Below are 27,828 nucleotides of genomic sequence, written 5' to 3' on the forward strand. Positions count from 1 at the left end.
AATGAGAAAACTGGATGGAGTGCCAGTTTTTTGGCAACAGCCTAGTCCAGTCTCAATTGTTCAAGCCATTTGCAAAGTGAATCATCAGATGGAAGATTTTTCTCTCTGTATCTCTCGCTCTTTCTATGTCATTCTGTCAAATAAATGAAAATCAGTAACAAATTCAGGCTTTATTTACATACAAACAAATGTGCATTCAGTCAAAAAGTTATTTGATTTTAAATTTTCATTCATTTATTTTCATTTTATTTGAAAAGCACAGAGAGAGAGAAAGCTTCCATCTGCTGGATCACTCCCCAAATCACTTGCAAGATCTTGGACTTAGCCAGGTTGAAGCCAGCAGCCTAGAAATCCATCCAGATCCCCCATGTCAGTGGCAGGGACTCAGGTACTGGAGCTGGCATCTACTGCCTCTGAGGATGCACATTAGCAAGAAGCTAGAATAAGAAGAGGAACCGGATGCTGACTGGAAGCATAGTAGGTAAAGCTGTAGCCTGTGATGCCAGGCATGCCATATGGGCTCTGGTGTGTGTCCTGGCTGCTCCACGTTTTTTGTTTTGTTTTTTTTTTGTTTGTTTGTTTTTTGTTTTTTTGTTTGTTTTTTTTTTTTTTTTTTGACAGAGTGGACAGTGAGAGAGAGAGACAGACAGAGAGAGAGGTTTTCCTTTTTCCGTTGGTTCACCCTCCAATGGCAGCCGCGGCCGGCTTGCTGCGGCCGGCGCACCGCACTGATCCGATGGCAGGAGCCAAGTACTTCTCCTGGTCTCCCATGGGGTGCAGGGCCCAAGCACTTGGGCCATCCTCCACTGCACTCCCTGGCCACAGCAGAGAGCTGGCCTGGAAGAGGGGCAACCGGGACAGAATCCGGCGCCCCGACCGGGACTCGAACCCGGTGTGCCGGCGCCGTAAGGCGGGGCTGCTCCACTTTTGATTCAGCTCACTGCTAATGGCCTGATAAAAGCTTAGGAAGACGGCCCTAGTCCTTGGGCCCCTGCCACCCACATGGGAGATCAGGATGAAGCTCCTGGCCCAGGTCTTCTCATTTCGGCCATTTGGGGAGTGAACCAGCAGATATTAGATCCTTCCCTCTCTGCCTGTCCCTCCCTTTCTGTAACTTGGACTTTCAAAATAAATAAATAAGTCTTTTTGAAAAGAAGAAGAAGAACCAGGACTTGAACAAGGTGCTCTGATTTTGGATTCTGACCTCCCTAGCAGTGCCAAATGCCCATGTCAAATAAATTATTTCAAAATCCATTAGCCATTAGTTTTTTTCTACATGGGCTCCTGTGTATAACCACAAACTCAGGTATAAATTTTTTAAACTATGTAACAAACACATGTGAATCTTCATCTGTATTTAATTCCTAGAAAAGAATGGAAGCTGTTATAGCAGTATATTTCGTGAGTTATGTCTCAGCTATGAATTAAAAATATCTCCATTGTATCACTCCTTTTAAAGCTTTTCATCTGAAAGGTTTATCTCTGAGTCAGATTTCTCCACTTATGACACATTCTGATAGCGTCTGGCCTACTTCTGCAGCTTAAAGAGTGTTCATTAAAATGAAATACATTAACATATAAGCCACAGATGGGAAAGATGAAATTGCCTTAAATAACTACCGAGGAAGTAGGTGTAAATGAAAACAGTTATAAGCTGAAAATTAATTCAGGCATTAATACTTTGATACCAGACAGATTCCAGGCGAGGCAGTTAATTATTCATTCCAAAATGCTTGAAATAGCCTTATTATTTAAAGACAGAAAACTTCAGAGATGAGACTGGTCATTCAAAAATAGGATAAGTATAAATCATAGATTTAGAAACTGTGACACCTGCTTTCTGTTAATAAATATATGCCATGAAAAGGAATGCAGTTCAAAACATAATCTTATTTCTAGAAAGCATGAACTCAGTAGAACTTTTAGTAATTGAAGAAAAAAGAAATAAGCAATTGCAGCACAAGTTTATGGGATTTTTACAAGAATACTCCATTTTTGTACAAGGTTATAAAATGCAAATAAATAAAATCGGTATTACAAAACATAGAAAAGAAAAGTCACTGTGTATCTTTTATTTAGACCAAATGCAAAGAAATATCTTTTCCTGACAATGCCAATTTTCTTTATTGTAGAGGTATTTGGTAGCTTCATGCTGTAAATTCTCCTAAGAATAAGTTATAAATCAAACATGCCCTTTTGCCTAGTTACACCACTAAAGAAAACTCAGAGCCAGGTAGTATTAAAGAATTGAAAGCATTTTATTCAGAAACTTTTACAGTAGAGGAAAAGGGACCTCAGTATGGAACTGGGTTCAATTCCAGATACAGCATGGGCCGGTGGAAATGTGTGACAATTCCATGGAATGCAGGAAAACTCCTAAGAGGAATCTTCAGGGGTAAGGCAGGGTATAGAGAAAGAGATCAAATGGTTTTCTTGATGAGGGCAGGCCAGACTGATCAGACATCACCTGGGAGATGGTGGGAACAAGGAATTTGATCAGACATGTAGAGTGATCAGGTATCAAGGGTAATACCCTCCAAAGTGACTGAACGGGCCAGCGCCGCTGCTCACTAGGCTAATCCTCCGCCTGCGGCACCGGCACAACGGGTTCTAGTCCCAGTTGGGACGCCAGATTCTGTCCTGGTTGCTCCTCTTCCAGTCCAGCTCTCTGCTGTGGCCCGGGAGTGCAGTGGAGGATGGCCCAAGTGCTTGGGCCCTGCACCCGCATGGGAGACCAGAAGGAAGCACCTGGCTCCTGGCTTTGGATTGATGCAGCACGCTGGCCATAGCAGCCAATTGGGGGGTGAATCAACGGAAAAAGGAAGACCTTTCTCTCTATCTCTCTCTCTCACTGTCCACTCTGCCTGTCAAAAAAAAAAAAAAAAGTGACTGAACAGGATTTTTGCTAGAAGTGGACAACGAAGAACAAAGCCAAGACCTTAAGGTGCTTAGAAGAGTCTGACTAGAGTGAGGTCAGGGAGAGAGTTTTTGTCAATTGAAACTGAAAGGTGGAAGAGGAAGAGGAGAAGGGGAAGCAGTTGAGGCAAGAGGAAGAGAGGGAGAAGGAGAGTAATGGGGAAAGGAAGGAACAAAAAAGTGTTTTTGATTGGAGATACAGACATTTTCACACTTTGGGTACTTGTTTTGCTATTATGCATATGAATGTGAGTTATTTTCAGTTTCCAAATCCTTTCAATATGAAATAAGATGTATTTTTAGAAATAAGCTTGCAGAAGAAACACTTAAAGTCATCTGCCCTGATGACCAATTAACTTTATATCAGGTGTACAATTAAATCAACTGGAGTCACTGCCTAGAGCCCAGTACTGAGAAAGGCGTTGAGCCTTACATCCTGGCCAGCAGGGATGAGTGCTCTTGATAAGCGATTTCTACCATATGTGGGGGAGAGGACATTAACAAACATGTTCTTTGTCCTGATTGAAAATGTTTATCCTATAGCTGGCAAAACAAGTCATTTTTCTAAAACCTATAATATACATAAATGTAGAAAAACACAGGATCGTAGATCTCCCAATTTTTAGACTTTTCTTTGGTATGTTACACTGTATCTAACTGAATGTATTCTTTGTGTACATATTTATATACTATGTGTGCCTATCTTAATGTACCTTTGAAAACTTGACATTATTAACAGTTCATTAGGAAATTTATTTCTGAATTCCCTTGTCTCAATTTATTTGAAAATAAGAGAAAGTGTGACTGGAATTGCCTGAAAATTAAAGTGTGTTTCATTTTTCCTTCATGAGTGTCTGTAATGGAATCTGATCTATCAATGTTCACACTTCTGAAGAAGTAAATATGACTGGAAAACAGTAATGTTTCTATCTTTTAAAAGAGTAATGCTTGTATTTTTGTATTAATATAGGAGAAATCCTAATGGAGTATGCAATATCATTTAATTAAGTAATTATAAGCAATATCTATAAAAATTCATCTGGAAGGCATGAAAGGTAGAGTACTACGCTTTGGTATGGTAGATTCCTTTTATAATGCTGGGCTCTGAGACAACATGAATGCCATGTTCTAGATGTTCTAAGTTATATTCAGACAGGTGTATCACATACTTAAAACTGAATATACAGGGAGGACTTACCTTGCACTTTGTCCGGGTGGTATATTTAAAAATCCTAGAAAGGAACCAAATCTACTTAATCCTTTCTCAAAGCTGATTGTCGCCTTAAAGAACAAACAAGTGTTTATTCCTATGCATTGGAAAAGCATGTTCCCATTTATTTTACTAAGTAATCCGGATGATTGGAAGTGTTCCTCAGATAAAAGTCTAGGCTGTGGTGGCAGAAGCTAAGCAGGGACTGACCATGGCTGCACGGAATTAGAAGGGAGTAAGGATCCATGGATCAATGGCTGAGGTCTCAATACGAGTGCGGATATCTCAAATCTTTGATCACAGTTTTCCTGTATAAAGGGTTAGTTTCAATAAAGTCCACAACAGATGACAGGGAAAAATCAGGTGAGTAGCAGAAAAGGCAACTCTGAACCCTAACAAAAGCAAGTGGGAGTTAGGGTTGGAAAGACCTTTTGAAGGAATGATGGCTCCAGGAACTGGAAGCAGCAAGAACTAGAGGAAAGTCTTCAGGACACAGCACAATTTCAATTTTGAAATGTTACCCTACTTATAGTTTAACACGACTGAAAAAAATCTGTGAATGACTGAGAAGGCAGTATGTCAATGAGAATGAGAGTGAGAGTGAAAATGATCATAGAGAGGCTAATGTAGGCTGAACTTGAAGTCCCAAACAACATGCATGGGAGGCAAAAGCTATTGGTGCTGAAACCTCAAAGACTGACTACTCACCACTTGGCCTTGAACACCAGAAATGACTGTACCACTTAGCTTCTACATTCATGGACAAGTAGGTGATTTATAATATAGCTTAATTTTATCATTTTACCATATAAATGAGCAAGTGCAGATTATTGAAAACATCCTTATTATTCCTAAAGCAGCACCAACTGTGCATTACAGAACCTATATTTTAGTACTATATGAAACGTGGCACAAATTAGACATCCATTAAATAGATTTCAACCACAGTTTGTTGAACACTTGCTATGTGCCTAGCACACTACGCTAGGAACTTGAACTAGGAACTTGAACAGTTGCCAAATGGTTCCTGCCTTCATTCACTTAGAAGGTGAAATAAATATTTTGAAGAATTGATATTAAGTTATTCAGGCAGAGCAGATACCATGTGGCCCTCCGGATCCCTTCAGTCAGTTCTGACAGAAATTCTCTCTTCCATACATAGTGCTTAAAAGCACTAAGTGAGTTTTCATAGACTCGGATTTGAGATTCATCTAGTTCCACCACCGTTCAAGGTACATGGCCTTGACAAGTCATTTTATCTCTCTATGCTTTGGCTTCTGCACGCATAAAGTATATCTGTAAAAACAAAGTATTTTAGATTCTCTGGCTTATGTGGTTCTGGTGCGCCTCTCCCTCCAGACATTAGGGAAGATCTTAGGCAAGAGAATGTGTCCTTCATGACTAATTTGATGTTAAGCAATTGCAAAATGTGGAACGTTCAGATCAAAACATGGAAGAGCCAGTGCAGAACTCTATCTCATGCCTACCCAAGATGAGCAAGAAACTTTAATACTTTAAATGGCATGGTATGAGGACACTTCAAAAAGTTCGTGGAAAAATACAATTTTAGTGCTAAAAATTTTAAAATCCATGTATACAAGGAGTCCTCAAAAAGTTAACTTAAAATAAATATTATGAAAAAAGCTGTGGGATGGAATTCATTGTTTTTTTGGCATCAAAATAAATGTATTTTTATCTAATTTTTCTATGAACTTTTTGATCTGTCTTCATATCTATCTAGTGTCTGAAAGATATACAGATAAGCATGTGGCATGGGAATAAACAAACATTTGTTATGTTGCTAATTCACTAAGATTTTAAGGCTGTTTATAATGTTATCTAATTGTATTCTGACTAATTTAGGCTTAGATGAGACAAAACTTTTGAAGAACTCACATAATGCATAGGATATTATAAGCACTTAATAAATGCTAGCATTTGCTCTAAACACAGGTGATTTCTCCAAAAAGGTTTGGTTTATTTCCCTGATGTCCAAAAGGTTGAAGCTTTACACACTTCTCTTGCTGAAAGAACTCTCCTATTCTCAGTGCAGGGAAGCTATCAACCTCTATCCACACAGACGCATATGAAATGACTAGCTCCTTCTTTTATTTAAATCACTGTACGTTGACAATATTTGCTGTACCAAAGGGGCTCATGTTATTCAGCTCTACAAAGTCGCAAATAATATATATTTGAAAACAAGTGGTAGCTGATGTAAGCACCAGATGGCTCAAACATAAAATCAAGGGAGCTGCTTTTAGCTCTACCCCAGGGCTCTTAAAGCCGCCTTCCCAGTGCTCCTTTATATGTTGTAGTTTATTTCTGAAGTGACAATAAAATTGGGAACAGCAGAATGGAAAGGAGCACCACAGCTTCAGCATGTTTTAACAATCTGCTATGCATATGAGATGAAACGTTGCCATCACTAGAATCAACAACATCTTGACACATGATTCAAACGTCAAGAATATCCAAGAATGTAAGATGTCTTTGAAACAGAGACAAGAAGCTGCAGTGAAATCCAGATTGGAGCCTGATGCTTTTTAAGAAGATCTCATTTCCTCTTTTCAGAAAGTTGAGAAATCTGTAGGGCACAGTTTTGGCCTCAGGGATTGAACTCCTAAGACATCCAGTACTACAACCCTTGCATTTGATGGCATCCTGAAGCATGCCTCACTTGGTGTGAAGGTAACTCAGAGACATGTTAGGCCCAAAGCAGCAGGAAGATTGCTGCTCCAAGAAGCCATGGCAAGAGGAACCTTGCCATGTAGAACCAGCCCTATCTCAAGAAAATGGGGCTGCATCAGTCAGGCTCTGCTGCATAAAACATTACCCCAAGTTTAGCAGCTTTAAACAGAAAACAGTTACTACTTTAGCTTCTGTTGGCGGATGATCCAGGGGTGTTTACCTTGTTGGTTCTAACTTGGGGGTCTGGTGAGGCTGCAATCAAGATAAGTCTTGAGGCTGTATTTTTCTGAAGTCTGACAAATGTGTAGGATTTGTTTCCAAGTTCACTCAGGATGTCGGTAGAACTCAGTCTCTTACTATGTAGATTTTTCTGTTGTACTGCCCATAACATGCCTTTTCCTAGAACTCCTTTTCAGAGTGGATGGGGTGTAACACTAGACAAAAGCTGCAGTGACTGTTTTAGCTCAGGCCAGAGTAATAACCCATAGCTTGTGCTATGTGTTATTGACCAAACATATCAACTCTGGTACAATGAAGTGACTATCAGAGGCCAGGCACACTGCAGCCACCTTTGAATCTGCCATGGCATGGTGGATGTAACAGATCTGGCAGAGTCTACCCCCACTTCCTCCTCCTTTTTTTTCTACTGGGACAATTTTCTAAGACATGTAATACAATCATCACTTCTGGCTGGGACCAATCTGATATAGAATAATATCTGATTTATTAATCGCTCATGTTTGTTTTTTCAATTGTTGAACATCTCTGAGTATCTTTCTCTTTATACCAATTTCTACGGTGGACCATCCATGTCTCTGCTCTTCTCCAAAGCATATTAACACTGCAGAGCTGTGAGTCCAGGTTTTAGAAGCCCTCATCTCAAATGGGAAGGATATTAAGAACAGAGTATGAGTGGCAGGAACAGCCTATCTCCTTTTCACTTCTGTGACTTTGCTAAATTGCAAAATACACGTGCTCTAATTTCAAATTACTTATCCCCAAACAAGTACTTCTCTGCCTATTGTCTGTGTCTCTTGACAAATGAACAAGTTAGATAGACAGTATCGGACAACAAGGGAGAGGATGGTTGCTTTGAATCGTCAGTGAAATGAGGATTCAAAGAAATGTGAATGAGAAGAATAGAACTACTCCTAAAGGATTTTCCCCACCTCCTACCTATATGAAAACATCAAAAACATCAAGAAATTCTGCAATAAAAGGAAGGTGGATGCAATTCTCTGCCAATTACCACTGGCCATAATAGTCAGAAGTTTTGTTGCAAAAATCAAAGCAACTTGAACAGTGACTCCAGTGTCAAATTAACTTGCCAACCTCCTTCTAGTTTTTCACTTCATTATTGTCCATCTAAATTTGTGATTAGTAGCTAGAATTGATTTACCTAGGAGGCAACAAATAAGGTAATTATATGGGAAACTGATAGTAGGTAATGCTGATTTTAATCCATGTTGCTCTTTCTCGAATTCTGTAAGTTCTTTTCCACTCAGTTATATTGAGTGCCACCCACCACCCAATACCATCTGAGAACTTCTAGCTTATGTATATGAGGGGCACAGGTCCTATAGCCCAGGCGTTTTTGGATTTAAATTCTACCGGGGCTGTTACTGTGGCTTATAGGGTAAAGTAGCTGCTTGAAAAGCTGGCATGCCATTTGGGCACCAGTTCATGTCCCAGCCACTCCACTCCCATCCAGCTCCCTGTAACTGGCCTGGGGAAGTTAGCAGAATATGGCCCAAGTGTTTGGGCCTCTGCTTCCCACATAGGAGACCCGGATGAAGCTCCTGGCTCCTGGCTTCACACTGGCGCGGTGTGGGCCATTGTGACCACTGGGGAGTAAGCAGTAGATGGAAGATACCTCTCTCTCTGTCTCTCCTTTTTTCAGTAACTCTTTCAAAATCAATAGATCTTTACCAACAAACAAATAAGAACAAATAATTCTGCCTGTGCCACTTACCGTCTGTGTCACCTTGCATGGTGTCTTAATTTCTCTTTGCTTAGTTTTCTCTTTAATAATGGTGCTAACAGTAGTATCCCCTTGTCTTAAGCTGTTTTCCTTTGCTATGAATGCATACTTAAACTAAATAATTGATAAAAATAAGAAATTTGTTTTTGGCAGTTCTGGAGGCTGGAATTTCCAAGGTCGAGGGAAAATATCTGATGAGGACCTTCTTGCCAGTGGAACTCTGCAGAATGCCAAGACGGCTCAGGGCATCACCACATAGCAAGATACAAAAAAGCAAGCCAGAAGGAGCTTGCTTTTCTAACAAAGACATTCTTAAGATAACCCATTAATCCACTAATCCATTAATCCATAAATGGATTTGCCTGGTCATAAAGCCAGATCCCTCACCACCCACTAACCTCCCAAATGTCCAACCTGTCCAACATCATTAACATATGACTTTGGGGTTTATGTTTCTAACTCATGAAATTTGGGAAACATACTCCCACTGTTGTACCACTTCTCTAGATGGCTGAGAATTGAAAGAGCTAATGTGTTTAAGCATTGAAATAGTTCCTGTCTCTCTCTCATATATTTATGAGATACACACACACACACACACACACACACAAATATATATATATATATGTTACCATCACCACCTTTAAAAACTTATTTATATTCTAATTACATTATATTTCTATTTACATTCCTAATTAATTAGTAGAATTTTATTGATGCATCAAATTATATTTCAATTTTTATTTTAATTATTTTGCTATGTCCCCACTAAAAAGAAAATGCTATCTTATTTATCTTTGTACCCCAGCACATGTTATAATACTTGGCATATAGCAGAGACCTGATCAGCTTTTGAAAGGTGAATTAATTCATTAATCAACATGTTAATCAAGCCAGTTTATTCTTAACTGGCACATTTTCATTCTAACATCTATAAAATGAACAAGCATTTTTTTGACATTATTTTTTGCCACTGACACACACTTTAAATTTGAGTTTACAAAAAAGTTTGGTCAGTTCACCTTTATGCTAACTATAAAAAAATACAGATTATGTAACTTGGTCATTAGAAACACCAGTGGCTGAAGAGCTATTGTGTCATATTTTTTTTAAAGATCTTCAATAATTACTTTTCTTTTTTGTAGCTTACCTCATGCATGCTTGTCAGACCCAGATTTCTCTCTACAGGCACAAACATTTGGACCATAAAAATCATAATACAGTTAAGTTGGATTTCACCATGAATATTATAAATTCAGTTTTTTAATTTTGTAGGAGAAAATTTAGCAAATAATGCCAAAATCAAATAGTTACAATTCAAAATACAGAATTATATACTTGAGAGAAATTACACACATAAATTCCATCTTTATCAGCCACAAGGTTACTCTTCAGTGGGTTTCTTCTTTTCACACAGCCTAAGTTTCCCCCGCTTCATTCAAGATTCTCTCTGTAGAAGCAGGTGCCAGGGTTGTCTTGCTCTCTTCCATGTCACTCATCAAATCCAGAGGAAATAGAAGTATTCACAAAATGAATCATATCTGCAAAATACCATAGTTCACATGCAATTTTTAAAAAAGGAAAAACAGGGACTGGTGCTATAGCGTAGCAGGTAAAACCACCACCTGCAGTGCCAGCATCCCTTATGGGTACCAGGTTTAAGTCCCAGCTGCTCCACTTTTGATCCAGCTCCCTGCTAATGCATCTGGGGAAGCAGTGGAAGATGGGCCAAGTACTTGGGTCCCTGCGCCCATGTGGGAGACCTGGAAGAAGCTCCTGGCTCCTGGCTTTGGATCAGCCCAGCTTCAGCTGTTGCAGCCATTTGAGGAGAGAACCAGCAGATGGAAGATTCATTCTCTCTCTCTCCCTCTCTCTCTCTCTCTCTCTCTCTCTTTCTCTCCCTCATTGTAGGCGGCAGCTTTAGCCACTGTGTTACATGTCGCCCCCCTCCTCCCAAGAGATATCTTTACATTGAAATCAGCAAAGAACATTGGCTTCCAAAGGAATCCAGTTATCTCTGAGCTAAGAAAATTCAGGGAGAATTTCTTTTCCACAAATCTCATTTGGCGATATCATGGAAGTCAAAAAAAAAAAAAAAAAATCAAAGAGAAACTGCTGAACAATGAGAGGAATATGCAGGTTATCTGTACCTGATCAGCAAAAAGTACCCCTTGTTTCTCCTGTGGACAGGTCAAAGGCAGACAAACAGATCCAATCTTTAGCTATTGCACTCAGCTGAGGTTCCCTGCTCCCGGCATGGGACTTCATACCCTGTACCAATCCTTACCTGACCGGGAAGTTTACAGGGACACAGATTTGTATGGTGTGCTCTTCCCTTCTCCAACATCTAACACAACACTTGGAATTTAATAATTAATGAGTTTTCTGGCATGAAGTAATAAATGAAATACTTCAGATGGGCAAATCAACTATTAAAGCAGGAGATGTGATCCTGATCCAGCGTTCAGGAAACTTAGCTTCTGATATCAGGTCTGACCACAAATTAACATTGTGGCACTGACTTACTGTTTCCTCTGTCTTGGTTCTGTGCTTCACATTGTAAGGAAATAGTCCTAGAGAGGTTTGAAAACTTCTCCCAAGTCTATAGAGTTAGCAGTCATGCCAAGGTAGATTTTCAAGCCTGTGTTCTTTTTGAAATTTGCATCTCCATGGAATTTCAAATTAGTCTTATTGATACAATCCCAAAGAGTGCCACTCAGGCTGCTTCCTACCTGCCTCCCCAACAATCTTCTAGCTTGGAGAAGCAAACTTGTACAATATATTTAAATTATATTAATAGAAGCCACTAACTTAAAAAAATTATGCTAAGATCTTTATAGAAATTATTTTATTTTCATGGTTATCTTATGAGGCAAATTATCATTTTCCCCATTTTACAGCTAAGGAAATAGAAGCCCAGAGAAGGTATTTAATTTACCCAGTTTTATCACTGTAAGATAAAATAGTCAGATATTACTTTTCTGATTCTCTTAGGTGACAAAGTGGGGCTCAGAGTATTTTTGAACTCAGAAATGACAACACCTGTTACAAAACTCAAATATTCTGGCTTGTAGCATTAATTTTGTTTTCTTATTACCAATTGCTTCCAGATACTTTTGATTTAACATTAATGTTAATTTGGAAAAAATACCACTGTTTTAATGTTTTAGATAGATGAACATTAAACAAATATCACTTAAAACATAGACTATCTCAGCAAGAGTAGGAACATGTAGTGTGCAGCAATTGAGAGAAATCCTACAAGTTGGAGGGAGCTTGAGAAATCATCAAATTTGACACGGCAGTATACAGATAAGGCTGGGTTTGGACAGTTGCCTTAATATGTATTCCTCAAATAAAACTGCAAAGGGGCACAGGCACTCAACGTTAAAAAATGCTTTGAATTCATATAAGGCCTAAACCCTCACATGAATTTAATGGCTAAACACTCTATTCAACTTTAACCACTTGGTGCTATATCCTGGATTCATTTCCAAGTACTTAATTCTCCATGCATAGGAAATATATAATTTTGGGTAAGAATCAATTATAACTAACATTTTGCTCAAATTTCTAAGCTTAACTTGTTTCTGAGACTTTTCAATGTCTGTACCTTAATAACATCCACTAGAAGATCCAGACCAAGCAAAATCTAGATGCACTGAGCGTAATACCAATTCATTCAATAAAATGAAACTTGACTACAATTATTTGTTTTCTTTGATGTATATATAGTGGATTGTACAATTAGACATATTTATCTCTAACCCATGCCCTCCTGCTTTGCCTTTTCTTGCAGCATGGTAATGAATGATTTTGTAATTTAATAGGAAATGCCAACAGAAAAAAAAATTATGATATGGTCAGAGCAGCAGGTATTTTGGTCAGACTCTACTATTTCAGTTTGCAAAATAGGAACTGCTTTAATCCTGTCTTCATTTTTTTAAGATTCATTTTATTTTTTGAAATGCAGAGTTATATGTAGAAACAGAGATCTTCCATCTGCTGGTTCACTCCCCAAATGTCCACAATAACTGGGAATGAGCCAGGCTGAAGCCAGGAGACTGGAACTGCATCCAGGCTTTCCACATGGGTGTAGGGGCCCAAAGACCTGGGCCATTGTCCTCTGCTCTCCAGTCATAGCTGGACTTAAGCAAGCATGCATATGGGATGGCAATGTTGAAAACCATGTCTCAACCCTCCGAGCCACAACACTGGCCTCACACCTTAATTTTTTTTAAACTTTTATGTGCAGACCAAACTGAAATTTTATTTGGGCCCAGTATTAGAACTGCTATCATCCTGGGATCAGATTTAGACTATAATCTTGAGATGTCTAATTGGAGTCTGTGACTCTCCAGTCTCCATCAATCCTTTTGTTCCATCAGCTATCTTGGGGATGGCAGAGGGTAGTTTCACATGTGCATGACATATTTATGTAAAATATCCACATCCAAAATCCACATATGAGCATGTGGACTCTAATACATATATGCAATTGTACACATGTTCTTTCATTCATCTAGTCAATATTTATTGAGTATCTGTTATGTGCCAGGAGTGTTTTACACATTGAGAATTCAATAGAAAAACAAGCAAGCAAAGTTCCTAACTTTATGAAGTTTACATTATAGTGATAAAGACAGGAAAGAAATAAGCAAGCAAAAGTGTTTATTGTGTCATTTATATACCCATCATGTCACATGACATACATAGGAGGGTACTCCAAAAAGTTCACAGCAAATGGACAAAGCTGTTTATTTTGCTGTGAAAAATTCTTAAACTCATTCATAGTTTTTTCATATTACTCATTTCCCAGGAATGTTTAGAAGACTCCTTGTGTATGGCTGTACATGCAGAGATTTACCCTGTACTCCAGTATGTATGTACATACATGTTTGCACTTATTCAGATCAATTCAAAAAAGCATGGTAGATTTTTCCAGTCAAATAAATGTGCTCCAGAAGTGGTTAGTTCAGACTGTTGCATCAAGAAAAATTGCTTGTGAGGTCCTTGATCTTCAGTCAATTATTCTCTTTGCTTCATGGAGTTGTGAGGACAGAAAATCATCACAGGAGTGAAATTATCGTACTGTCTTCCTTGGTGTATTACTATAGAAACTTGACCTTTATTGGTTTGATAGTTTACATTATAGTGATAAAGACAGGAAATAAACAAGCAAAAGTGTTTACTATATAAATTATATACCCATTATGTCATGTGACACACATAGGAGGATAGAGTAATATTGTTGTGGTAGAGTATTGTTAAGGTTTACCTTTTCTTCATTGCCACCGGACTGGAAGTGAAAAGACCAGTCTTCTAATGCCACCCCTGCAGTTTCCTTGCTGTTCGATTTGGACACATCACCCATCTGCCTGGGCCTCATTTTTCTCGTCTGTAAGATGAACTGGTAGGATCAGAATAGTCTCTAAAATCTCTTCAGGCTGTGACATCTTCTGCCCCTGACTGGAATCATTTCCCTCAGTACCTCACTGTTCAGAGAGCAAATCACATCATGCATGCCCTCTCAGCAGAACCTCTTCTCCAGAGCTCTGCCACAGCAGAATGTGCTGTACCCACACTTGCCAGCAGACTCACCAGCGGTAGACCCATCTGACTTCGCCTTCTGTTGTTGACTGTTCAAGCCTGGACAAAGCATGTGATTCAGACGCAGAAATTCAGGTTTAGCAAGTCACTTCCTAAAATGGTTTTCCCTAACCCCTGTACCAGGACAGTTTCTCCAGCTACAGGCCCCTAAAGTACCCTGGACTTACTATCCATAGTTCTTACTGTGCAATCATTTCATTGCTTTTTTTTTGAATTGCTGATATCGCCATATGGTGCCTTTTACAGAGAAGAGCATTTGTCTTACTCACCACTGTATCAACAACCAGCATAGCGTTAGGAAAGTAGGGTGCTCTCGAAAGATATGTTGAAAAGGTAACGAAAATCTCCAAAGGAATGAATAACTCAAAAATCATACGAATTGTCAGTAGTGCAATGTCCAGGCAGCTCTTCCATAGAAAGCCTCCCTGGTTTTGCCCTTGTCCTCAGGCATCTTTCTTTCACTGAGCCAATAGTCCAGCTGCTCCTTGGCAGCTTTGGTTTTCTGCTAGCATCGATTTCTCAGAAAGCTGGATTTTTGCCACATTGCTTCTAATACAACACTGGGAGGAGCAGAGTGACACGTGCCCTGCCGGCGTCTTCTGTTCCTGCTGATTCATGTTGAACCTGTGCTGACTCACCCGGCTCACAGGTGGAAAGGACACCCTTCAGCGCCTGTCACAGTGTCTCATAGCACCCTGCTTTGTCAGAGTTTGCCACTGTATGTCATTTCACTATGGCCAACAGGTGGACTCACTTTATATATTTCCTGGATGTAGTTGTAAAGTCAGTAATCCAGGGACATTTATCACCATCCACAAGCTGCCTTTTTATTAGCAGTTTCCAGCTACTTTCCACATTATTCAGTCATTCCAAACAGACTGCCCAAGTAGGACTTAAAAATATCTAGAAATGAAAAGCTGCCTTCCATAATATCAAGAATTTTAGATCTGGATCACAGGAAAGGTTAAAAAAGTTCTATCTTCCTACTTTATGCCAATCACCATGCTAGGTATCTCATATTGATTGTGAAAATTAAAAAGCCCATTTCACCTATGACCACTAATCTGTGAAAGATTTCGCAGCTAGTACATGACAGAGACTTGAACTCAGTTCTAGCTCACTACAGCCTTACAAATATTAGTGGCATACCTCACATAAGAAAGGTGAGTGGCAATCTGAATTCACCAAATCGCTTTAAATCCAATGTGTCAAATGGATGAATAACGTGAAATGAGTATCTCAAAAACATATGATCATTTGCCAACTCCCTGGAAATCCCTCAAAAATCCAGCCCCTCCCCCCAACAAAAAAAATTCCACAGGCAGTGAGTAAATGCCATCCCTCTATAGTCTTTTGTGTGGAAGAACTGGAAAGATTTGACAGCTTATAATTCAGTCCTTGGAAATAATTAGAATTTTGTAGATTTAAAACAAAGAAACAGCCCAACTATTAATTACCAGGTGTCTAGACTCTGCATTTCTTTGCATAGCAGTAATACAATAGGCTTTTACAAATATATCAGCAGTTAATTCTCCTCTTTCAGGTTCTTGCACTCTTGACCATAATACCTTTATTTTTATTTTCTTTCTAATTTGTATTAGACAGGAAATCAGTTGTGTTTACTAAAAGCCGAGACACTTATTCTCCTGTGATACTGAGCGGCATGTTTCAGAAATAAAGCCGATCTCTCATCAGATCATTTCCAGAGTTGAGTATTAATATAATGATGAAAATCAGTGTTTGTCCTGAGTATTATATGAAGTACTTGGTAAAACCCAAAATTTCTCAATGGCTTTTTTTTTTAAATATATTTGTTTATTTGAAAGTCAGAATTAGAGAGTGAGAGAGAGGAAGAGAGAGAAAGATCTTCTATCTGCTGGTTCATTCCCTACATGTCCACAATGACTAAGGCTGGGCCCAGACTGAAGCCAGGAGCCAGGAGCTTCATGTGAGTCACCCAGATGGGTGGCAGAGGCCCAGGTACTTGGGCCATCTTTCTGCTGCTTTTCCCAGGCTGTTAGCAAGGAGCTGGGTTGGAAGTGGAGCTGCCAGGACACAAACCAGTGCCCATATCAGATACTGGCATTTCAGACAGAGGTTTAATCATTACACCATAGCGCCAGCCCCTCTTAATGGCCTTTTGACTGAATGATTATTTACTGAAAGTTAGTAGTTGACCCAGAAGTCTGAAAAACTATTTCTACCAACTATAACTGAAAGCATGGACCAAAATTCTTCCATAATTTTTCTCTCAAATCTCAGGCAGTAGAGAAATTTATGGAAGAAACTATGACCATAACTCTGAAAAGTTTTATTATTAATATAATTGAACATATGAATGTATAGTATATTCTTAGTGACCCTTGGTTATTATAGAATTGATTTTCTCACTCATAAGAGAACTGGCTTTTCACTTACTAAAAGGATACTTTAATATTCCAAGAATTAGTTTTGACCAAGATTAAGAATGGCAGTATTTGTATTGTTTCAGGATATTAACCAGAATGATAATATATGTACATACTTTCTTAGTTCTAACATAAGACTTTGTCTTCAATCTTTAACTGGAGTGAGCATAAGTACAGAGACACAGCAACATTCGAATTTTTATTCCCCTGTGAGTAATCCATTGCTCCATCACATACACATTCCACTTCGACATCTACAACCAATAGCCAAACATGGGCACAAAATCTTCTCCTATAAAATAAATGCAGAATCTCCTGTGCATCTGTAATGTTACAGTGAAAGTTTGGTGGTTGATGTTAATATGTGCAGTTGATGTTAATATGTAGGCTTTTCTTTCTAAACATTTGAAAATGTTTTTGTAATTTTTCAGTAATAGAAATGGTTTACTCTAAATGAAATATTTACTTTAAGGTTGAATTATATGATAATTACTGATAACAATGTAAATGTTGATAGTGCTCCAATGATTTTAAAGTCATTTTTCATCAGTTCAGTTAAAAAATAAGCTAACATCTGTTGAACCGTGGTGATTTTCAGGCAGTCACTGTGCTAAGTGATTTGTATGCATTATCTCATTTACCTTACTACAGTGGATATCATTATCTCCATTTAATAAACATACAAACTTAGAAAGGGTGAGCAACTTCTCAGTATTGGAGCTGGTATTGGATCCCAGGTAAGTCTCCTCAAGGATCTCCATTATTAAATGCTGTGTGAAACCATCTTTTAACAACAACCATGTGATAGTGACAAAAAATAACATTAATATAAAATAATGGTGCAGTATGTATGCATGCTATTATAACCTCTTAGTTTTATAGAAGAAACTGAAATCAAGAGCCTGAGTTAGAGTCCACCCCTGTGGTTACCAGATGAGATGGAATCCAAGACTTCTGACTAACAGAATTGTACTATGTGTATTTGACTGCTACCTTGGAGTGTCTGATATCAACTATAACCCCATGAAATTTTCCAAATAATGCATTTCTTTCCTGGAGGCAGAAGTGTGATTCTTACATGTCTCTCTGTGCACAAAGGCTCTGTGTTCCTGTGCTCTAAGCAGCCTGACACACTTTATGGGCTTTCTTCATAAGGAGAAAAGGAAAAGTCACCTTTTTTTTTTTTCCTTCTGTAACCAACTTAGCCTTCCGTGTTTCCATCGGCACTAACCTTGATCATTCCAGAGCAATGTCCTCTTCGTTCTCCTGTGAAAATGACATTGCTTCCACTTCACAATAGTTGGGAGTCAGAGCATTCAGATGAAACCATGGCAACCAAAAGGATTAATTTCTGTCATGTCTCTGCAACATGATCATGTTATCTCTCAACAGTATGAAAGATAACTTGCACACATCTCACGTCTCTGTTATAATAATATAAAGGTAAAATAACAACCCAGAAGCCAAATATGACTTTCGAAAAACCTGGAAATGAAAAAGTTTCATACTGGACAATTCTAATAATATACTGTATGTGCAGAGTTACAAAGCAATAATTAATACAGCCTTTGGAAAAAAACATTACAAATCACCCATTCTTTTAATTCACTGTTTACTTATTACTTTGTTTTAATAGAATTTCCTCCTGTCCTCACCAAAATTACCTTTGTTAAAGAAGTAAAATCTTGTCTTACATGATACCTCATTTTTCCACATAACCCTTGAAACTGTCTTGGTGAACTTCTCTTCACCCCTGTTTTATGTACAATTAAAAGTGTCCCTTTGCTGAGACCATTCCCTGCAGTGATGTGATGTGTGATATACAGTGATATATTTCGCCATTAACCCTGGGGTGCCACTCTGACTCGCCATATAATGAGACATGTACGAAAATCTCACTTAGGACCTTTACTATTGCTCATAAAGAGAGCTCACTTGGCACCTCATGAAGCATATTTCACTGCTTACAAGTTGATTATTAAGATGACAGAGCAGCAGTCTAATCTGATCCATCTAAAAACAATGAAGTTTTTGAATGCTGAGCAGTCTCTGGTTAAACTACTGTATTCATAAAGTAAGGTGTATAAGTCTAAAATTCTCATTTAGTTGTGTAATTCTGTTAGGACAATATCCTTGGAGCTATCTGAAGTGTTACCCCTCTATTGCATCAAGATTTACACAATAGCAAACAACTATACTTGATGTTGGCTTAGAATATGAGAACAAGATAGGAAATGTAAATCCTTTCTCCAGTGAAATTCCATTATGGTAGAAGTTTTAGGAATTAACACTGATTGGATATGCTGATTTTCCCAATAGAAACCATTCATTAATTAACTACTTTTAATAGGAAGACCTTGTTATTGGGAGAGTAGTAGTAGAGAGCTGAAATATCTCTTGTGTAGGAATGTCCCATTTAAATATATTGTAATGAAAGTGGGTAGGGTATTTCTTGTGAAAGGTGAGAGAATAGAATGCTAAGACATTCTAGCATAATATCTCTCCCATCTCTACTCCTTATTAGCTGTTTGACTATGAGCAGGGTATTTATCTGTGCTCCATTGACTCATATGTAAAGGAGGAATCAATAACATTAGCTACCTCATGGATTTGTTGGTTAGAGAAAATGAGTTAAGATGTGTAAAACATGGGGCTGGTGCTGTGGCGCAGTACGCTAAGTCTCTGCCCGCGGTGCTAGCATTCCATATGGGCACCTGGGAAAGCAGTGGAAGATGGCCCAAGTGCTTGGGCTCCTGCACCCTCATGGGAGACCTGGAAGAAGCTCCTGGTTCCTGGCTTCATATCGGCTCAGCTCCAACCATTGCAGCCATTTGGGGAGTGAACGAGTGGATGGAAGACCTCTCTCTGTGTCTCTCCCTCTCTCTGTAACTCTACCTCTTAAATAAATAAATAAAATATTTTTTAAAAAAAAGATGTGTAAAACATTTAAATCTGTGCCTGGTATACAGTAAGCATTTAATAATTTATACAATTGTAACTAGTATAATAATAATTAGTATTGTTCCATAAGCAGTTTCAGATATATTGAATCATTGATTTTGGAAAAGTACAAAGAAATCTATACCAGATTTATTCCATCTTGTCAACTTTGACTACTACCCAGACTATATTTTATAAGTAATAAAATATCATTATTTTCTTTAACTACAAAGAAAGGCCTTCATTATATTGCATTAGTAGAATCATTCTGATTTGTTCAGAGATACAAGGAGGAAAGTTTACTTTTTAATATCTTTTGTATGTGTTATAAATACTTGCTTATAATAATTTAACACCAAATTTCCATTTTAGGATTAAAAGCCATTTTTACTTCACAAAAAAAGTGAGATCTTGATCTATAAATTTATATTCTAAATTTTTACATAAATTAGAATTGTTACAAAATATTGTGGGAGTGGGTGCTATGGTTCAATGGTTTAGTCGTAGTGTGGCATGCTTGCCTCCTATATTGTGGAATCCATTCAAGTCCCTATTAGTCTACCTCTGCTCCAGCTCTCTGCTAAGGTATCTGGGAAGCAGCAAATTGTGGTTCAAGATACTCACCTGGGAAATCCAGATGAAATTCTTGGTTCCTAGCTTCAGCCTGGCCCAATCTTCACCATTGCAGGCATTTCTGGAGTGAACCAGCAGGTGGAAAATGTTTATTTCTGTCTTTCCTTGTCTCTCTGCTTCAAATAAATAAATAAATATTTTAAAGTATAATGGATTCCAGTTATCTTCCTACAATCAATATGGCTCCCAAATAATGATGCTACGGCATAATACATTAAGTATGTTTTAGCTGGAAAAAAGTCATTGTCTACATTTTAGGTGTAATTCCTTTTTATTTATGTAGTTTTAACTACACACATTGTTCTCCATATTTGCTCCTACTTGATAAAGTTAAACACTTCCTAAATTCTAACACTGTACTTTCAGATACAAATTTTCCCATTCACTCCACAATAACAAAAACTACTAATTCTCATGTGGTTATTTATATGATCTTTAATCTTCCCCAACAACACTACAAAATAGCATCTATTTTCTAAATTTGATGAATGAGGGCATTGAAGGTTGGAGAGATTCATTTACCTGCTCACTGGCATGCTATTGAATAATGGCAGAGACTAGTTTTATCTGCATCCTTTCTAACTCACCAATCTCACATCAAGGAGTTTAGCTGACTCTTCATCATTCCCCAACCTCAGCGCCAGATTTTTCTGATTTCAGCGCTTTGTTCTCACTCTAATTTCTCTTCCCTTCCTTCTTGCACTATGTTTGTGACTCCTTAGATTTTATTAATCTGAATTTCTTACTCAACCAATTTCTCTCTTCATGAATCTTATTTTATATGAAATTACTCAACTAGGTGTTCCTTTTTCTCTTTGCTTATGTGGATGAAAAAAATGTCTTGCACTAACTGTAAAGCTAAAGTCATGGAGTAGATCCTGCATGCAACATAATTTTTCATGCACTAAGTTCTTGTATTCTTTTAAAAGCCTTCCTGTGAGACAATGTAGCTTTACATAAGCAATTTAGCTCTACATAAGCAAGCACAATGAAGAGCTTGGTTCTATGGGACAGCTATTTGTTTCTGTGTTCATTGAGATGAAATTGTAGTTGTAGGCCACCCATCTTTTTCTGTGAACTTTCAAATCATCATTAGCAAAAAAAAAAAAAAAAAAGCCAGCACCATGGCTCACTTGGCTAATCCTCCGCCTATGGCGCCGGAACCCCAGGGTTCTAGTCCCCGGTGGGACACTGGATTCTGTCCCGGTTGCTCCTCTTCCAGTCCAGCTCTCTGCTGTGGCCTGGGAAGGCAGTGGAGGATGGCCCAGCTCCTTGGGCCCTGCACCCGCATGGGAGACCAGGAGGAAGCACCTGGTTCCTGGCTTCGGATCAGTGCAGCCTGCCGGCCGTAGCGGCCATTTGTGGGGTGGACCAACGGAAAAGGAAGACCTTTCTCTCTCTCTCTCTCTCTCTCTCTCTAACTCTGCCTGTCCAAAAAAAAAAAAAAAAAAAAAGAGTACATTCATCATCTCAGATGTGTTAAAACCTAGGAAAGATCTTTACCAGCCCTCCTGAGACCTGGGGAGATCCCTTGACTCAGACCATCATAAACAGCCCAGGGAACCAGACTTTCAGATTGAAATACATACAAACTTTACTCCCCCAGACTTGACTCCAAAAAGGTTTTTGGAAAGGTGGACTTTATAACTCCTGCTAAACTAGAGTTTTATGAGTAAAGCCAGTAGCTAAACTAGTCTAATAGGGAAGGGATGTGAGTTCACTCTTAAATGGAATTGGAAATCACTGTTACTTTATCAGTGAAAATCCCAAAGAGAAAATTCCAGAAAAAGAGAGGAAGAACAAGTTCTCTTTTTTCTGACTTTCTCTCTTGCCTACATCTTTTGAAGGTCACCAGAACAAAGATAAGCAAAGAAGGTTTCCAGAGACAAGATCTTGCATGAGAATCTGGTAGACACACTCACTGTGTTAGGCTTTAAAAATCAGCTTCAGATTCATGCATCCTTGAGATTTCATGAGTTTTCTTACTGGTTTAAACTTTCTTATTAACTAGATTAAATAGGAGTATATTGCTTTTGTGAAATAAGTGCTAAAATTTTCTCAGGCTGCTAAAGTATTAAAAACCCTCAAAAAAAGCAATGTTTTCCTGATATTTGCTTTTCCCTCATTGAAAATTGTTCCTCTATTATGGATTGCCAGTGATGGTCTTTGACTTTGCATACTGCTACCGATATTATCACCATCATTTCACACTTAAACAGAAATGTTTCCATTAGAAAGTTAAAAAATCTTAAATAAAATATTGTATCAGGTCTCTCCAAGAAATTTATAAAATTAAAAGATAAGTTTATTTTGATGGGAAAAACATTTTGAAATTCATGTAGTTTGTCCACAATTTATTTCCCAGAAATTTTTAAAACTATCTTTGTTCAGAACTTAAAATGCCCACAGAATTTGTTAGATATCTACAAGAGTATTATTTTTATGCCAATGATGCAAATACACTTTAAGTATGCCAGGGATATAGAGAAACAATGCCTTATCAACATACAAGTATATTTTAGGTTGCTTAAAATGTGTATGTTTGTGTATGTGTGGGGTGTACAAGGGTATGTGTGTTTACTTTTTAAACAGAAGCATAAAGGCAGACACAACTTCTTCTCTAAATGGCCAAGTTTTGTAGATGTGCTTGTAAAATATGAGATTTTACCTTTAAAAAGACTTCTGGAGTACTTGACCATGATTTTTATTTTTAGTGTCTATTATGAAGCAACTGTCCATCATTGGCTTTGGGAACTGGCACCGGCTCTCTCAGAAGAAAATATTCTACTTGCATGTTTTAGTGTTTTACTAGAAGGAAACCAAGTAAATGGTAGCTTGAGAAAGCTTTTTTTTTTTTTTTTTTAATTTTACAGGTAGAGTTATAGACAGTGAGAGAGAGAGAGAGACAGAGAGAAAGGTCTTTCTTCTGTTGGTTCACTCCCCAAATGGCCGCTACCGCCAGCGCTGTGCTGATTCGAAGCCAGGAGCCAGGTGCTTCCTCCTGGTCTCCCATGCGGGTGCAAGGGCCAAGCACTTGGGCCATCCTCCACTGCCTTCCCGGGCCACAGCAGAGAGCTGGATTGGAAGAGGAACAGCCAGGACTAGAACCTGGCGCCCATATGGGATGCCGGCGCCACAAGGCGGAGGATTAACCGAGTGAGCCATGGTGCCGGCCCCTAGCTTAAGAATGCTAACAGCAGATCCTTAACTTCAGCACAGCATTACATGATGCCATAGACTAGAATGTGGAAATGACTCCCAAATGTTGGCTCAGAATACAAGATGTTACAATAACAAAAACAGTGATCAGCTGATACACAAACCTCAGAATCTGGATTTTGTTCAGTTGTTTCCATGGTCAGGGAAGCCTTCAAATCAAAAACCACCTGTGTATATGTTGCATGACTGTTGATTGTCTCATGAGTGTTTGTCTTTTATGTATGATTAATACACAAAATGTTTTTCTTTTCTTTCCTTTTCCCTTTTTGTAGAAATTATTGAGCCTACTACCTCTAGTCCTGTCACAAGTCCAGGTCAGTATCCACATACATTCACAAAGTATGTTTGGGTACTTTTTCCATTAAACAAGGCCTTCATATCATAGAGATAAACGGAGTTGATCATGGGCCGCATGCTGGCGGTGCTGCTGTAATGTCTGTTACTTGTCCTCGTCTATCTGTGATTCGTCCTCCCTTTGGATTTTGTGAGCTGACCCTTGTTGGAAGTTAACATCTTTTTTTTTTTTTTTCCATTCTATAGGGCTTATGCAGTAAATATCTGTCACATTGTAGAACAGTTGTAAGGTGATTAGCTTCTGCAATGGCATTGCAAACAGAGCTATAGAGAGTTTACAAGGTTTTCTGAGTAGCTATTAAAAAACTATTTACTTGGGCTTGGTATTACATTATTATAAAATCATTATGAAGCAGGAAGGCATTTAGTGCTCCTAAAAGGAACAATAGCTGGAGGAAAACCTATACTTCTGCTCTTGCAATATTATACTGGGAGATTTTTGGTCTCTTGAAACTGTCAAGTCAAAGGACTTATTTCACTTGTTGGGCTTTATTTCCAGAGTGTTCCTAATTCAACCACAAATTCTCAGTCTGAAAAGATAGGCCATTGCTATAAGTGTGTTTTGGAGAGTTGCTTTCAACAGTGAACATTCCTGAGTGACATGAAATCGAGATAAAAGCTATTGATATTAGAAACAATCTTTATCTTGTTATATAGGAATTTAGCAGTTCATTTTGAATGTTGGCTGCTGGCTATTTTAAGAAAAAAGTGGAAGTGCTGAAGTTGTTTAGCTTTGAAAAGTTCATAGGGATTTCTTATAACTGCTGAGTTAAAGGATTTGTTGATGCTGCCTACCCATAAAGAGGTGTAAGTTAGTTAAATAGTTGTTTCTCCTCTCATTCCAGAAATGGCACTAAATTTTAGTCTAAAACAGGATTTGCTGATTTGAGAAACTGAGTGTTTAAGAAATGAAAAAAAAATTCTATCTCAGATTGTAATCAATCAAAAATGCTTTAAATTGCTTTAGATGATTATGAATTACCCCCACCCCCAAAATGAAGCAAGTTTGAGCAAGTCTATGATTATGTATTTAAAGAATCTCATAATATAACACTTTTGAGTCAAATTATAGAATACATTTTCATAACCTCTCAAACAAGCATATTTGAGTAGTTTGTTTTAAATTATCTTATAGTTGATGCATATAACTTTCAACTATGTGATTAATAACAGTTACCTATTTTACAGATGAGTTAATATCTTCTTAAATTTGAGTGTCATATTAAAATGAGTATAATTAGAACTACCAGTAATCTGTATCTCATTTTTATTTCTTTTCTGTTTTAAAGATTTATTTTATTTATTTGGAAGGCAGAGTCACAGAGAGAGAGGGAAAGACAGAGAGATTTTCCATCTGTTTTTTCACTCCCCAAATGGCTGCAACAGATAGGACTGGGTTAGACAGAAGCTAGGAGCTGGAAGTTTCTTCTAGGTCTCCCACGTGGGTGACAGGGGATAAGATACTTGGGTCGTCTTCATCTGCCTTCCCAGGCACATTAGCAGGGAGTTGGATTGTAAAGGGAGCAGCCGGGACTCAAACCAGTGCCCATATGGGATGCAGGCACTGCAGACAATGGCTTGACCCGCTGTGCCACAATGCCAGCACCTGAATCTCATTAAAAGTTGTAAAGACCTACCAGCTCTGATTTCTAGGAATATTGATGGCCTTTACTGAATAATATAACCTCAGGTTCATATGAGATTTTAGAGTTAATCTGGTTAGTAAACCTTATTATCTCCTTTTCTCCATCAGTTTTAAAAAGAATATTAAGTAATTTCCATACTGCTATGTTGCCTAGTGATTTGAAGCAGAAATTAGCTAAGTACTTACTTTCCTTCTTAGTCTGTGGCCCTAATTATTTGATGATGCCCTTATAAATTAAAAGGATAGAGTACCATCCTTATCTAATCAAATAAAGAAAATTGAAATACAAAGAACTTTAAAAGGTAAAATATGGTGACATCCAGTAACATTGTGTTTGTTGACTTCAAATTTTTGAAAAATAGGTTTATTGAGAATAAGTATAACAAGGTTTTTTTTAAGTATTCTATCTATATCAAAACCTCTTTCAATGGTAGGAACATTTTCAAAGATATTCGTGTTTTAAAAGTAACAAAAAATTGTTTTTACTTTTAAGAATAAGAAAGGTTCATAATTCTTCCCACAGTATATAGCATACAGGTGAAAATACAAACTTTGTAGTAAACTGCCAAGGTGTGAATCACAACTCTACCTTTCAGCTGTGTCAGTTTCATCCAATTACTTAAGCTCTCTTGGACTCAGGTTGTTCCTTTGTAAAACTCAATGGAGGTGCAGTAATCATGGTACCTACCACATAGACTTATTATGAAAGTTGAATAAGTCAGTATTGATAAAATATATCTCCTGTTATATACAGATATAGAAAAAATTTCAATAACTTACATAAAGACAAAAAATGAACAATATAGTCTTTCAAGTATCCTAAGACCTAATATCTGTTGCCTGTACAATTCCCAAGCAACAGACATTATGTCCCCCAATTGATCAATTTGTTGATAAGGTAAAATGTTTTGACACTATGAAAATTGAATTCATTAGGACTGCAATTGTTCTTTTTTAAAAATTGCTGTCAGAAAAGTTGGTAAATATGTGTTGAATTGAATTGAGCAATGGGAAAACAAATGCAGCTGTAAATGAAACTCACCCTCCATTAATTGTGAATTTGTTAAAAGCCTCTAGGGAACAGTTTGGTTAGGCAGAGATTTAAAGAGTGTATGGTGATAGCAGGATTCAAACAGTGGTCTAAATGATAAACAAAAGCTTTAAAACTATGTGCAGTCTGCTGAGAGAGATACCAAGAGAAGAATTTGGCAATATATAACCCTAGGCAAAAGATCATTAAAGGCACATAGGAAAATAATTTGCTCAATGAATAACGCCAAACGTTTAAAAGTTCCAGTTGTTTTAAATAAAGCTTTTTTAAAAAAAATTATCCAAATAACAATAGTGAATGAAAGTTCTCATGAAAGTGTGCAGGAGATAGGAAATATTATCTTATCTCACAAACTAGTCCATTTGCTGCTTCTACATAAGTGGCAAAAGAGAATATAAAATAACAACACAGACCTCCTATTTCCTACTATTACTTCCCGAGAGTTAAATCAAAGATAAAGTGGATATAGTTATAAAAATATTGAACACACTGAGAATAGAATGAAGAAAGTGGATTTATATCATTTATGTGCATAAGTTTAAGAAATGGAGATCTTGAAGACATAACTTACATTTTTATATATTCCTGACAAGTTAGATTCTGTTTCAATTGAAAGGAATGAAAACTGAATTATTAATGTCATTATTCAAGAAAAGGCCACAAAATATAGCATGTAATGAGAACAAAAGAAAACTATTCTTTGGTCAGTCTCAAAGTTTTAAAGGTAAGGGGCATTTTCCTGATGAATGAGATATGCAGTGAATTTGAAAATTTAGACTACTTTTATTGTAATTGCCATGTTAACAGCATGCTACATACTGTAAGTTTTTCTGGTCTATATTCTGGGCATCAAGATAAAAAAATTACTACCATTGGGTCAATAACACCAGCATCCTATTAAATCACTTACACTATTTCCATTTAACCAAAAATAACATGCATTCTGGTGCTAACCTTTGGAGTTTATTTTAATTTTAACATTAGACTTACATTTTTTAAAGAGTGGAAAGGAGATTGAGGTTGTCTACTTGGAATAACTACTATTCCTAAAAGTATTGGTTTGCTAGAACATCCTACCTGTTCTTGAGTATGTAAAAAAAGTACATTCTGTTGAGACCTTGATCACAAATCAATGCTGACTCAATGAACAATGATGTCCTACTTCTGTTT

The 27,828-nt window shown here is 37.7% G+C and overlaps 1 protein-coding gene and 1 long non-coding RNA gene across 5 annotated transcripts in view; one reads left to right on the top strand and one right to left on the bottom strand.

Moving 5' to 3' along the window:
- The window catches only part of NEGR1 (neuronal growth regulator 1), a 941,547-nt gene that overhangs the window by 794,809 nt on the left and 118,910 nt on the right, over positions 1 to 27,828 (top strand). Inside the window, exon 7 of one of the 2 annotated variants that reach the window (XM_070078258.1) lies at positions 23,881 to 23,922. The exons of the other annotated variant lie outside the window; for it this stretch is intronic. Within the exon in view, the coding sequence (XP_069934359.1) occupies positions 23,881 to 23,922 (42 nt within the window). The remainder of the gene's footprint in view (positions 1 to 23,880; positions 23,923 to 27,828) is intronic. 2 annotated transcript variants of the gene reach the window in all.
- Positions 605 to 27,828, bottom strand: part of LOC127493602 (uncharacterized) — a 49,474-nt gene continuing 22,250 nt past the window's right edge. The window contains exons 2-4 of one of the 3 annotated variants that reach the window (XR_007924033.2): positions 20,381 to 20,450; positions 18,048 to 18,178; positions 605 to 10,339 (exon numbers count right to left, since the gene is read on the bottom strand). This is a non-coding gene — a long non-coding RNA (uncharacterized lncRNA). Of the gene's footprint in view, positions 10,340 to 18,047; positions 18,179 to 20,380; positions 20,506 to 27,828 lie in introns of all 3 variants that reach the window. The other 2 variants (XR_007924032.2, XR_007924031.2) reach the window with 2 other exon arrangements.

Source organism: Oryctolagus cuniculus, chromosome 7 (assembly GCF_964237555.1).
Source record: "Oryctolagus cuniculus chromosome 7, mOryCun1.1, whole genome shotgun sequence".
In the NCBI taxonomy this organism is placed as follows: Eukaryota; Metazoa; Chordata; class Mammalia; order Lagomorpha; family Leporidae; genus Oryctolagus; species Oryctolagus cuniculus.